The sequence below is a fragment of the Hyalella azteca genome, unplaced genomic scaffold (genome assembly GCF_000764305.2).
Source record: "Hyalella azteca isolate HAZT.00-mixed unplaced genomic scaffold, Hazt_2.0.2 contig5025, whole genome shotgun sequence".
NCBI classification, from domain to species: domain Eukaryota; kingdom Metazoa; phylum Arthropoda; class Malacostraca; order Amphipoda; family Hyalellidae; genus Hyalella; species Hyalella azteca.
In genome coordinates this window covers 297,992-311,325 of record NW_025935231.1, presented here as the reverse complement: position 1 = coordinate 311,325, position 13,334 = coordinate 297,992, and the positions used below count along the sequence as shown (strand labels likewise).

General features: G+C 43.9%; 1 protein-coding gene across 3 annotated transcripts in view; it reads right to left on the bottom strand.

Annotated features, from left to right (window-relative positions):
• LOC108668398 (actin-binding LIM protein 2) overlaps window positions 1-13,334 on the bottom strand; it is a 38,865-nt gene that overhangs the window by 9,443 nt on the left and 16,088 nt on the right. For all 3 annotated transcript variants that reach the window (XM_018155604.2, XM_047880224.1, XM_047880225.1), the window contains 10 exons: window positions 8,195-8,290; window positions 6,793-7,101; window positions 6,210-6,336; window positions 5,733-5,917; window positions 5,164-5,345; window positions 4,162-4,357; window positions 3,383-3,619; window positions 2,692-2,804; window positions 1,716-1,902; window positions 1,093-1,206 (listed from right to left, as the gene is read on the bottom strand). In XM_018155604.2, the coding sequence (XP_018011093.1) occupies window positions 1,093-1,206; window positions 1,716-1,902; window positions 2,692-2,804; window positions 3,383-3,619; window positions 4,162-4,357; window positions 5,164-5,345; window positions 5,733-5,917; window positions 6,210-6,336; window positions 6,793-7,101; window positions 8,195-8,290 (1,746 nt within the window). The remainder of the gene's footprint in view (window positions 1-1,092; window positions 1,207-1,715; window positions 1,903-2,691; window positions 2,805-3,382; window positions 3,620-4,161; window positions 4,358-5,163; window positions 5,346-5,732; window positions 5,918-6,209; window positions 6,337-6,792; window positions 7,102-8,194; window positions 8,291-13,334) is intronic.

Here is a 13,334-nt window from a genome sequence, read left to right as displayed (position 1 = left end):
AAAAATATACATTATTAGTAATCACACACACACATCCAAAGGATCAAGCTATGAACAACTATACACACCAATGGGTTAGAAAAGTTCAATAATCGCGTCAGTATTGAACTGTTAAAACATTCGAAGAGAGGAACAAAGTGACCGAACAAGGAAATGGAGACTGAACGAATGTTTTAGCCATTTTAATTAAAAATTTATGAGTAAAACAACAACAACAATAAAAAAAGGTATATGGGCGAGTAGTAATGACCATTAAAGACCACTTCAGCTCCAATCAACCATGGCACTCTGCACTCGTTCTATTTATTGTGAATTTTTGTTTAATACTACAATAAATAGATAGGAAATGGATATATTTATTGTACTAAATTAACGAAAGGATGCGAGTAGATGCCAACGGAGGGGGTTGAGAACGAGTCGTTTGTTGTATATTTGATGTAATGAACTTTTTTATAACACACAAAATACATTTTAACACCAGTACCTCACATGACCTCACCAACACCTCACATGACCTCACCAACACCTCACATGACCTCACCAGCACCTCACATGACCTCACCAGTACCTCGCATGACCTCACCAGCACCTCACATGACCTCACCAGCACCTCACATGACCTCACCAGCACCTCAAAAATCCCTCACAAGGCTTAACAAAATTCTCCTGGTCTCTACAGAAAAATAATGGGATCAAAATTACTGAATGATTTCGTACACGACACAGAAGGGAAAAAGTGGAGCACGTCTGTCATATAATCATAATCTTGAAGATTAATTCAATATTAATTATCATGAAGATTAATCGGAATAATCGTAATCATAAATGTACCTATGATTGATTCGTTTATATTGGTCAACATTAAAGCATGTGAAGGCACGTGAGACCTGCAGGAGGAAGGCACGTGAGACCTGCAGGAGGAAGGCACGTGAGACCTGCAGGAGGAAGGCACGTGGGACCTGCAGGAGGAAGGCACGTATGAAGGTACGTATGAAGGCACGTAGGAAGGCACGTACCGCTGTAGGAAGGCACGTAGGAAGGCACATATGAAGGCACGTAGGAAGGCACGTACCGCTGTAGGAAGGCACGTACCGCTGTAGGAAGGCAGGGTGGCAGAGGAGCGGCCAGAGCTGCGGTAGGAGGCAGGGTGGCCGTCGTAGTCGTCGTCTGTCCATCGTCCTCCGCCGTCCACTACGCGGGACGGCGCTGTCGACAACAACAGTCGTTTAATTGACTTCTTTATAACATTATATTATTATATATTCATGATATTTATGAAGATTTTATAATACCTTACACTATAATACTATTTTCATCGCATAGTATTATATTTTAAAGTGGCATTGAATATCAAATAAAATATTATAAACATATAATATTTTTAATATGTTCATCATCTTTATAAGTAAATAACATTTTCGAAATTGTACTTTTTCTTTCTTTGAAAAAATAAAAAAATGTACCAGTTTTGATTATTGAAAATATACTGTACCAACTGTGACAATATTTTAACATAAAGCGCCATTTATTTTTCTGATTAGGAGGCATAAGATGAGTCAAAGCGCAGTAAGTGTGCCACTATTAGGACAACTAGAGCCATTAATATCATTGAGTATATGCCCCCTACAGGCGTTGTAAGACGAGTCAAAGCGCAGTAAGTGTGCCACTATTTGGACAACTAGAGCCATTAGTATCATCGAGTGTACGCCCCGTACAGGCGTTATAAGACGAGTCAAAGCGCAGTCTGCCGGAGGGCTCCCTGGTAGCAGACGGCGTCCTGGAGGCGTTGCGTGGGTCGAGGTGCGTCGCCTTCCACGCACGCAGCTTCTCGCGCTCCTTCACCTGCTGCAGGAACACCTTGCCGATACCGCTGCTGATCTTGGCCAGCTCTGCCTCCTCCCGCTGCAAATATCAAGCTTTTAGTGCATCATTCATGGTGTTTGGGGTCTTATTTGTGATATTTGGTGCGTTATTCATGGTATTTGTATTATTTGGCGTTATTCATGGTGTTTGGTGTGTTATTCATGGTGTTTGGTGTGTTATTCATGGTGTTTGGTGTGTTATTTATGGTGTATGGTGTTCATGGTATTTGCTGTGTCATTCATTATAAATGGTGTGCATGTCAGCCCACATCAGGACCCACTCCCCAGGGCCCCACAGCCCACCTTGAGCCCACATCAGGACCCCACTCCCCAGGGCCCCACAGCCCACCTTCAGCCCACATCAGGACCCCACTCCCCAGGGCCCCACAGCCCACCTTCAGCCCACATCAGGACCCTACTCCCCAGGGCCCCACAGCCCACCTTCAGCCCACATCAGGACCCTACTCCCCAGGGCCCCACAGCCCACCTTGAGCCCACATAAGACCCACTCCCCAGGGCCCCACAGCCCACCTTGAGCCCACATCAGGACCCACTCCCTAGGGCCCCACAGCCCACCTTGAGCCCACATCAGGACACACTCCCCAGGGCCCCGCAGCCCACCTTGAGCCCTCATCAGGACCCACACTCCGGGGCCACACAGCCCACCTTCAGCCCACATCAGGACCCACTCCCCAGGGCCCCACAGCCCACCTTCAGCCCACATCAGGACCCACTCCAGGGCCCCACAGCCTACCCCACTCCCCACTCCAGGGCCCCACAGCCCACCTTCAGCCCACATCAGGACCCACTCCAGGGCCCCACAGCCCACCTTCAGCTTGGGGTCAACAAAGGGCGCCTCGTCGCCGTCGACGTCGTCCAGAGGCTCGTCAGACTCGTCGACGCTCGCGCCCTTGCTGCTGCCCGACCACCGCCGCCGCCGCTCTGCGGGACATGACACACTCAGGAAAAAATGGGTCATGTTTTCCCAACAATGACACGCTACTCAGGAAAAATGGGTCATGTTTACCCAATAATGACACGCTACTCAGGAAAAATGGGTCATGTTTAACCAATAATGACACGCTTGAAGACTGGGTAAATAAACGAGGAAGGAACGCAACGGTGAGACCAGAAGTGAGAAAAACGGCGAAGAGTATTTGGATAAACGGACGTGTGAAGAACGTTAAGGGCTAAGGAGTGATACTTGCTGCAGCAGTAGCCTAATACTGCAGCAGTAGGTAGCCTTAGCTACTATATATATGGTAGTTATTGTGTTATTGCAGTATACAGACGCCTCGATTTGCGCAGTGACCAACATCGAGCCTCTAAGGGATGTTGTAATTCAATTTTTATGCCTCCATGTCGGATATTGTAATCCGCAACCACACTGGACATAGCCCCAACAAGGACATAGCCCAGTAGATTAGCCCAACCAGACCAGACGAGAGACCCCACAAATAGCCCACCAAGGTCGGTGTTAGCCCCACCAGACCAGACGGGAGACCCCAGAAATAGCCCACCAGGGTCGGTGTAGGGGTAGGGCGGAGCAGGGAAGTCCTCGCGTTCGATGCGGCTGGGTTGGTTGTATTTGGGCTTCTGCCCGCCGGGGAAGTGGGCGAGGGTGATGGGCTCCTCGTTGTTCATGTGGGGACTCTTGGGGCGCGGGGTCTCGGCCTGCATCTGCGACACCAGCGCCCTCATCCCCAGGCGGCTGGGCGGCTTCCCCAACGGGGTGCGACCGCGTCCACTGTCCCCGGCTGCGCAAAATTTATTTATTTATTATAACATTTATTATACAAATATTAATAAATAAGTTCATTAATTTGTACTGATCATACAGAATAATACTTTGTTTCAACTAATTATTTACGCTGATAAAATTGTAGTGAGAATTAGAGCGAATACAAGTTCTCAATTAAGGGTTCTCAGTCGCACCTTCTGGTCTATGAAAGTGTGGGGTTTTCAAGGGAGGTCTATCGTAGGGGTCTATGGGCTCACCTGGGGGTCTGTGGAAGTGGGGGGCTCTTGGGAGGTCTGTCGTAGGGGTCTATGCGCTCACCTGGGGGTCTATGGAAGTGAGGGCTCTTGGGAGGTCTGTCGTAGGGGTCTATGGGCTCACCTGGGGGTCTGTGGAAGTGAGGGCTCTTGGGAGGTCTGTCGTAGGGGTCTATGCGCTCACCTGGGGGTCTATGGAAGTGAGGGCTCTTGGGAGGTCTGTCGCAGGGGTCTATGGGCTCACCTGGAGGTTTGTGGCAGTGAGGGCTCTTGTGAGGTCTGTCGCAGGGGTCTATGCACTCACTTGGAGGTCTGTGGAAGTGAGGGCTCTTAGGAGGTCTGTCGTAGGGGTCTATGGGCTTCTTAAGATAGCCCTGGCTGGGCTCGGCGGCGAGATAAGAGTACGTGTAGATACGTGAGATGTCCACGGGGCTGCCGCGGCTGCTCTTGTACTCCCGCAGGATGAGACCGGGGGAACAGGTCCGGTATGTGCCGTGGTACTGTACACATGTACATCTTATGTAGTGATTTGATTAATAGTTATTAACAGATATAGGTAATCAAATATAATGTTATTTTAAGTAGGTACGGTATGTGCCGTGGTACTGCACACGTGTACATCTTATGTATTAATTTAACTATCAGTTATTAATAGATATAATAAAATATGTTATTTTAAGTAGTGCGCTATGTACCGTGATACTGTACACGGGATTTATGATTTATATATCGATATAATTATCAGTTATTAATAGATATAATGAAATATACTGCAATTGTAAGTACTATAAAAGTTTATGCAAATTATTGCTTATTCAAATTTTAAATAATATATATTGAAATATATATTCATCTTTCCTGCCTGTAAAGGTTTACTTATAACTATTTATTATACTCTATGTCTAACTATACTTTGTGTTTTCTCTATACTCTATGTTTATATACTCTATGTGGTTCTCCAAAAAATTTAGTACCCGTTTCCCTTAGCCTGAGCTATACATTAATTCGCTATTCATATAACAGGAGTTGGCTGAAGAAATTTATCTAAAAAAAATCTCTAACTTTTGAAACGCTTCTTCATTGCAGCGAAGACTGAAATGAACCCAAATGTATGAAAAGACATTTCATGTACCCAAATTCGCCTTTAAACCAGTATATTCCTCGTAGGTTATTACAATCCATGTAACTAATTTTTTCGTATATTACAGTTCATGGAAGCAAATACACCTTCAAAGCCAGAACATTCGTCGTACATTACAATCCATGTTTATCAATTCGTCTCTTAAAATTCATGAAAAGCTCGAACCTGCGACTCGGAAGCGGTGCTGCTGACGCCGTCCAAGTCTTTCTCGTGCAGCTTGTGCCCGTTAGTGTGCCCGTTAGTGTGCCCGTTAGTGTGGGGCTCGTGCCCGTTAGTGGCGTGACCGTTAATGATGGTCCCGCTCTCGGTGGGTCCGGGCCCACACCGCGGATGCCAGATAGCCGTGCCTGTCCATTAATAATAATATTATGAAATATAGGTATTAACAATCAATAATGACAAGACAACTGCAATCATACTGCTTCAATATAATTTCTAGCTGATAGTTCACGGCATAACAGATCGATTTTTTACGAACTTTAATAAATGCGATTCAAGCGATGCGATTGTTCAAAAAAAAAAAAAAAATACAAGCTATGAAGTCGGCAAGTGGAATAAGAGTTCATTAGTAGCGACATTACCAGCATTAACCATGTACCAGCACCCTGTACCAGCACCCTGTACCCCCCAGTACCCACCCTGTAGGTACATCTCCTCGCCATCCCCAAAAGGGTCCCCACACTTGGTACAGCGAGCACAGGTGTACCAGCACCCTGTACCCCCCCAGTACCCACCTTGTAGGTACATCTCCTCGCCATCCCCAAAAGGGTCGCCACACTTGGTACAGCGGGCACAGGTGGGGTGGAAGTGATGGTTGTCGCCCGCCTGTAGCACCTTGCCGCTGATGAACCTGCTGCAGTACACGCACCGCACCCCGAACTGCGCCTGGTAGTCCTTCTCGCAGTACGGGCGCCCGTCCCTGCCGCGGGGGGCGTGTGAGTGGCGTGAGTGGGGCGTGTGAGTGGGGAGAGATGAGGAAGTGGGGCGTGGATCGGATGAAACAACGGATGAATTTATCAAATGGAGGAGAATAAACTGACAAAATAGAAATATAGAAATTGATTAGACAAGATTAACGGCACGAAAAGCGCGGCCGTGTGATACGAGCGTACATTGCTTGATATAAACATGGCGGTGCAGCAGAGCACTGCACGCTGTACTCACTTGCCCATGTACTCCCCGTGCAGCAGTGCACTGCACGCTGTACTCACTTGCCCATGTACTCCCCGTGCAGCAGTGCACTGCACACTGTACACTTGAAGCACCAGATGTGCCACTGTCGGTCCAGGGCTATCAGAGCCTGGCCCTCGAACAGCTCCTCTGAACAGCCCGCGCAGCCTGACAACGGTCCGCCATTCAGTATAGACATAAATATTCATTATATACTATTTAAAAATATGTTACTATTTCAGAAAGTAAACACGTAGAATTTTAAAACAAATATGTACAATATAACACGCAATCACTGACTGATCAATTGATCAGTTGTACGATCTCTTGTAAGTAAAAACGAACTTTGCAAGAATCGGCGACCTGCCAAACATAGTACCTATATCATGAAAATACTACTCTATATATGTAGTATATAGTACTATACTAAACAGTATGGTATAGAACTTCAAATGTACTATACAATACTCCACTATATAGTCAATAGTATGGTATATTAAATAGCATAGTACTATAGAAGTAAGATACTGAATAATATAGTACCTTAAATGTACTATACTAAACAGTCTAAAAGCAATCTAATGACCACACAGACTAAACCTCACTCCCCAATGAATCACTCACGCGGCCCAGGCTGTGAAGGGGAAGGCTGGGGACTCTGAGTGTCCCTCACGGGGATCTGGAAGCATCGCATACACAGTATCTCCTTGCCGGTGTATGTAACGCGTTCCCCTGAGGGGAAGCTTTGTCTGCAGCGGTCACACGTGAAGCAGCGTTGGTGGTAAGTCTTCCCCAAGGCAGACACCACCTCCCCCTCGACGTATTCCCCACAGGTCTCGCATCGTGTACCGAACTGCTGCTGGTAGCACTCGGTGCAGAAGTGGTCGGGGGCTCGTGTGAAGAAACCTCCCGCTGCTAGCGACTTCTTGCAGCCTGAGACGCGGTGGGGCATATTTTAATTGTACTTAGTTATATTTTATTTTGTTCTAATTAGTCATAACATATTTTAATGAGACGTATTTTATAAAAGATTCACACAGCCTCTGACGTAGAGGAAAAAACCACGTCATAGCTGGAAATCGAAGAGCCGTAATTTATGATCACTCACAGCCTCAAACGTGGACCAACCAGAAACATGACAGGTACAAATTAAGGAAAATGGTATTTCATTAAGTAAATTATTTTCATAAGTATGTCATATTTTAACAAGAGCTTTTCATTAGCCGATTTGTTGTTGCAAGAACTCTTAAATAAAATTGAAGTTAAATTTCACATGACCGCTTCACCTAGAACAATCCTCGAATAAAAGATCATAGAAATTAAGTCAAAGTGTCGTCACACTTGACCAATCAGTTCCAGGAACCTATAAGTTCATGAGTGATTTTATATCACATGGTATATTAACATCTTATACACTCAGATAATCAAGTCTGAAAGTAAACTTACAAAAACGATAAGGACCGAATAAACTGTATTACCCGGAAAGGCAAGGACACGCAAATTAAAAACGTACCCCAATATTAGCGGTAGGCTAAGAGCTAATAATTGGCGTTTAAAAATTACTTTTTAAAGACAACACTTCTTAAGAGGACAGCGTCTGCGATGTTACATGTACAATGAATTTTTTTGAATTTTTTATTTTTTAATGTTTAAAAAAATCATTTTATTACTTTTTTCAAGATTTAATTTTTTTACTTTTTTAAATGATTCATTTTGTCAATTGATTCAAGCACTATCTCAGACTTTAAGCAAGTGTGCAAAATTTCAGATCGATTGGACAGGTAGAAGTTTGTTACATATCGATTATAAGTAATATTTGTAGCAGAAAAACAAACAAACATGAAGTAAAGCTAAAGAGAAGTGTTGTGAAAATTAACGCCGAGCATGCAGAATTTTTGAAACTTGTGAACGCGACTAAAAAAATCAATATTGTAATTTGTAGTAAAATTTCTTAAATTTGATGATAAAATTATCAAATAACAAGCTATGTTTTTTTGAGCTTATTCAATCACACAGATGAACTCACTTTTACAGCTGAAGCACTGCACGTGAAAGTACTTATCCTGTACACGCAGTACTTCCCCCGAGCACTTCTTGGAGCACTTCTCGCAGAACGTCTTGCCTGCACAGCAAACAGCAGTACAATCAGTAACACGCACAGCAAACAGCAGTAAAATCAGTAACACGCACAGCAAACAGCAGTACTACAATCAGTAACACTCACAGCAAACAGCAGTACAATCAGTAACACTCACAGCAAACAGCAGCACAATCAGTAACACGTACAGCAAACAGCAGTACAATCAGTATCACTCACAGCAAACAGCAGTACAATCAGTAACACTCACAGTAAACAGCAGTACAATCAGTAACACGCACAGCAAACAGCAGTACAATCAGTAACACTCACAGCAAACAGCAGTATAATCAGTAACACTCACAGCAAATAGCAGTACAATCAGTAACACTCACAGCAAATAGCAGTACAATCAGTAACACTCACAGCAAACAGCAGCACAATCAGTAACACGTACAGCAAACAGCAGTACAATCAGTAACACGCACAGCAAACAGCAGTACAATCAGTAACACTCACAGCAAACAGCAGTACAATCAGTAACAGGCACAGCAAACAGCAGTACAATCAGTAACACGCACAGCAAACAGCAGTACAATCAGTAACACGCACAGCAAACAGCAGTACAATCAGTAACACGCACAGCAAACTGCTGCATACCGACACTACACATAGTATATGTGCACATCACATGTAGTGACGTCTGTAAAGAGGCTCAAGTGTGGATACATCATCACATTATCAGCTATAAACTTTATGCATCACATGCAGTTGGACCCAAAATATCAGCTAACACAATGCTAATTAAGTACACTAAATATTTATGCATAAATAATTAAAACATAAATATGACGAAATAAATATACACACACTTGCCCACCACCTTGAGACTTTATAACAAATAATCGCATGTAATAAATAATCGCATGAAATAATGTACTCAAAAACACAGATAGGTTGCCCGCTCGAACACACGACACTCGACCGTGGTCCCGTTATCTGCAGCGCCACCGGGAATTACTTGCATTATTACTTTTTTGTATCAAAAGTTCACCAAAAATTCCAAAGCAATGAAAATGCCGAGGAAGTTCACTGTATGCTCATCAAAAAATTAAGATATGGAAAATTTACTTAATTGTTTTCTGTGCTTTTCAATTGTATTTTCATCGAAAAAATAAAAGGAAGATTCGGTGGATTTGCCTAATTGTTGTTGTCGGTGCTTTTCAATTTTATTGTCATCGAAAAAAAAAGATACGGCGGATTTACTTTAATTGTTGATATTTTTGCTTTTCAATTGCATTTTCGTCGAAAAAAAAGAAGATATGGTGGATTTACTTAATTGTTTTCTGTGCTTTTCAATTGTATTTTAATCGAAAAAAAGAAGATACGGTGGATTTACTTAATTGTTGTTGTCTTTGCTTCTCAATTCGCGTTGAACGACCGGGAGGCGCTGTACGTGATCAGACGCCGCAGTGACTCGGCATTTGCCTCGGAATGCCTCTTCACTCAGACAGATGTATGGCTCCTTTTGTCCAAATAGTGACGCACCAAACTACTCAGGATGAACCCATGCAGAAGAACAAATAAGTACATCACTATTTGGACAAGTCTCACTCATTACTCTGAGTGCTCACAGCGTATAAATAGAAATGCGTCACGGAGATGACTAACGCTTGCATTAGCGACGCCTTGTCGCGGTCATACATCATATTTGTTGTTGTTGAATTGTATTTTTTTTCATATCATGCATCATATCATACATGTACTTGTAAATGTTTATTGAATGTTGGAGAGAGCTTATGTGGCCGTTGTTGAAAATTAGATTTGATGAAAATTGCACCATAGTTCATAAATGAGATATTTGATGAAGCTTGTAAGACATTAGCTGAATGTTATGCGATGTTTGATAAAGCTTGTGTGATATTAGATGAATGTTATACCTACGGTGTTTGATGAAGCTTCAGATATTAGATAGATTTTATACGATAAAAGATGAAGCTTCAGCGGATCTCGAGAAAGTTGTATGCATATGTCACTAGAGGATATATGTGCCGTTCTAAGTAAATGTTTCGCGATACGCGCTAAATGTGCGATGCGCGATAAGTGTTGTGCGATGCACGATAAATGTTGGGCGATGCGCGATAAATGTTGTGCGATGCGCGATAAATGTTGGGCGATGCGCGATAAATGTTGGGCGATGCGCGATAAATGTTGGGCGATGCACGATAAATGTTGGGCGATGCGCGATAAATGTTGGGCGATGCGCGATAAATGTTGGGCGATGCGCGATAAATGTTGGGCGATGCGCGATAAATGTTGGGCGATGCGCGATAAATGTTGGGCGATGCGCGATAAATGNAGCAGCAACAGCAAACATAACAGCAGCAACAGCAAACATAACAGCAACAACAACAGTATAAATAACAGCAGCAACAACAGTATAAATAACAGCAGCGGAAGCGGTGAAGGCTGTAGGGGTAGCGGCTCAATGAGTCTCATAAGAGTAACGAGGGACGAGTGCTTCTGAGGGAAGTGACGTGGCCTCTCTAGGTCTTGTGAGGCACGTCTTGGCGACCATCCCTCATATGAGGGAAGTGAAGACGGGCACATTATAAAAGAAAAATATACCCGAACAATAATTTTATGTTGCGTTCAGCATTAAAACGGCTGAATTCTGAAGTGGTGGTGCTAATGTAATGTAAATTGTGTGTCACGACGTACACAGCGACGCACACGACAACGTAAACAGAGACGCACACGACAACGTACACAGCGACGCACACGAGATGACAACACGAGTGTGATGTGCAGTGGGCGGCGGTGATGTCATTCACTCAAGCGGGGCACTTACTGCGTTTCAGTACACACGCAGCATCAGCACACAGCACAGTACATCATACACAGCACAGCACGCAGCACAGTACAGTACGCACAGCACATCACGAAGCACCGTACACTACACACAACACACAACACAGTACACTACACGCAACACATAACACAGCACAGTACCTACAGCCACACCACGCAGCATCACGTCACCATATATAGCACAAGGAGACGAGGTCTTGTGACCAAATATAGAGCCCTCTCATACCCACCCCTCTATACCCCTCCTCCTACGCCTCCCTCCCTCACACGGTAAATGGCATGAGTGCCTCTCCGCGCCTCCCTCCCTCACAAAGTAAATGGCATGAGTGCTTCTCCGCGCCTCCCTCCCTCACACGGTAAATGGCATAAGTGCCTCTCCGCGCCTCCCTCCCTCACACGGTAAATGGCATAAGTGCCTCTCCGCGCCTCCCTCCCTCACACGGTAAATGGCATACGTGCCTCTCCGCGCCTCCCTCCCTCACACGGTAAATAACACCGCACGACGTATTATATTAGCAGCACCGTATTACTCGACCAGTGCGACGTACAGCACCGTATTACTTAACCAGTGCGACGTATTATATTAACAGCACCGTATTATGTGAGTGACTCAACCTCCTAACCTCACATCAATGACGTCATCATCTAGTAAATTACGAACAATGTACAGTCAAATTACATGTTATTTCTAACCCTTCGAAGCTTGTGCAAGAACGCATGCAAATGCCAAGCTTCAAGGAAACCTTCAGATTCAGTGGCATACTAGCATTGAATAAGCATATTGAAAACACGTACAATAAGATCGAAACCTTACGAAATTATCTTGCACTGAATGGTTGTGAATACTAATAATGCAATAATACCTTTCATACGTGCACTGTAAACTAGTATTAAATAGTACCCTCTAGTGGATAAAAGTGAATACCACTGACCTTCTTAGCATACAATTGAATGTAAAAATATATTTCTTCTTTATAATTAATGTGAGTAATCAGGTAGAGAAACAATAGCAGAATTTCTTGGCAAGCGCATGCATAAAATGTGTATAGTCAAATGGGGTAAGACAGGATCGCAGCCTTCATGGGGTAAGAAAGGACCAGCCCATAGCATGCATTCTAATTGCACTGAATTTAATTTGACAAAAGAATATGTTAGAGCAATCATTGCCTGTCATTTCAGTGTTTGTTTCAACCCTCTTCTGCAAATAATGAATTTCTGGCTAATTTTTAAAGAAAACCTATGTAAAGACTGTCTCTTATACACATCTAGATGTGTATAAGAGACAGGGAATGCAGCGGCGGTGGTGGCGGTGGCGGTGGCAGGATATAATCAAGAAGAGCAGCAGTGGAATGCAGCGGCGGCGGTGGCGGCGGTGGCAGGATATAATCAAGAAGCGCAGCAGTGGCTGTCTCTTATACACATCTAGATGTGTATAAGAGACAGTAACTACACCTTGTGATAGGTTTAGGGTTTTTTATTTATTCATGGTATAGATGCTACATGCTTGTTAGAGATTTCGGTCCTGTCTTACCCCATCTGACTATAATGCAGACATTACACATTTTTTTGTAGGTCATTCTGAAAACAGCTTAGCTAGGCAGAAGAACGTACTATTAGCGATATCTATACGTGCAGAAATTGTGTCACTATTTGGGCGATATAACGTAGTAATTCTTCTGAGTGTAGGCATGTGACCGCTTTTTAGAGTGAAGAAAGTTCAAGATGAGTCTGAGGGCAATCGGTTACATGTCCATTTATGGCTCCAACACGTCGTGCTCGCCCAGCTAATTAATACATTAACCTCTTGTTGCACACCACCTCATTTACATATGTAGCTTATTTGCATATAAGAATGGCATCTACAGCAGGTAAATGAGACACTACAGGCGAAGAATGATGCAGCAGCATTACTTAAATAAGCTGAAGTCACAGCAAGCATAAGAACTGAAGCACATATAAAATGTACAACTGCAGCACGCAAACTGAAGGTAGACTAGAGGAGTGTAACTGCAAGAAGTGCATTAAGTGGATGAAAGAGCCACAGCAGCAGAGAAAAGAGCCACAGCAGCAGAGAAAAGAGCCACAGCAGCAGATAAAAGAGCCACAGCAGCAGATGAAAGAGCCACAGCAGCAGATAAAAGAGCCACAGCAGCAGATAAAAGAGCCACAGCAGCAGATGAAAGAGCCACAGCAGCAGATAAAAGAGCCACAGCAGCAG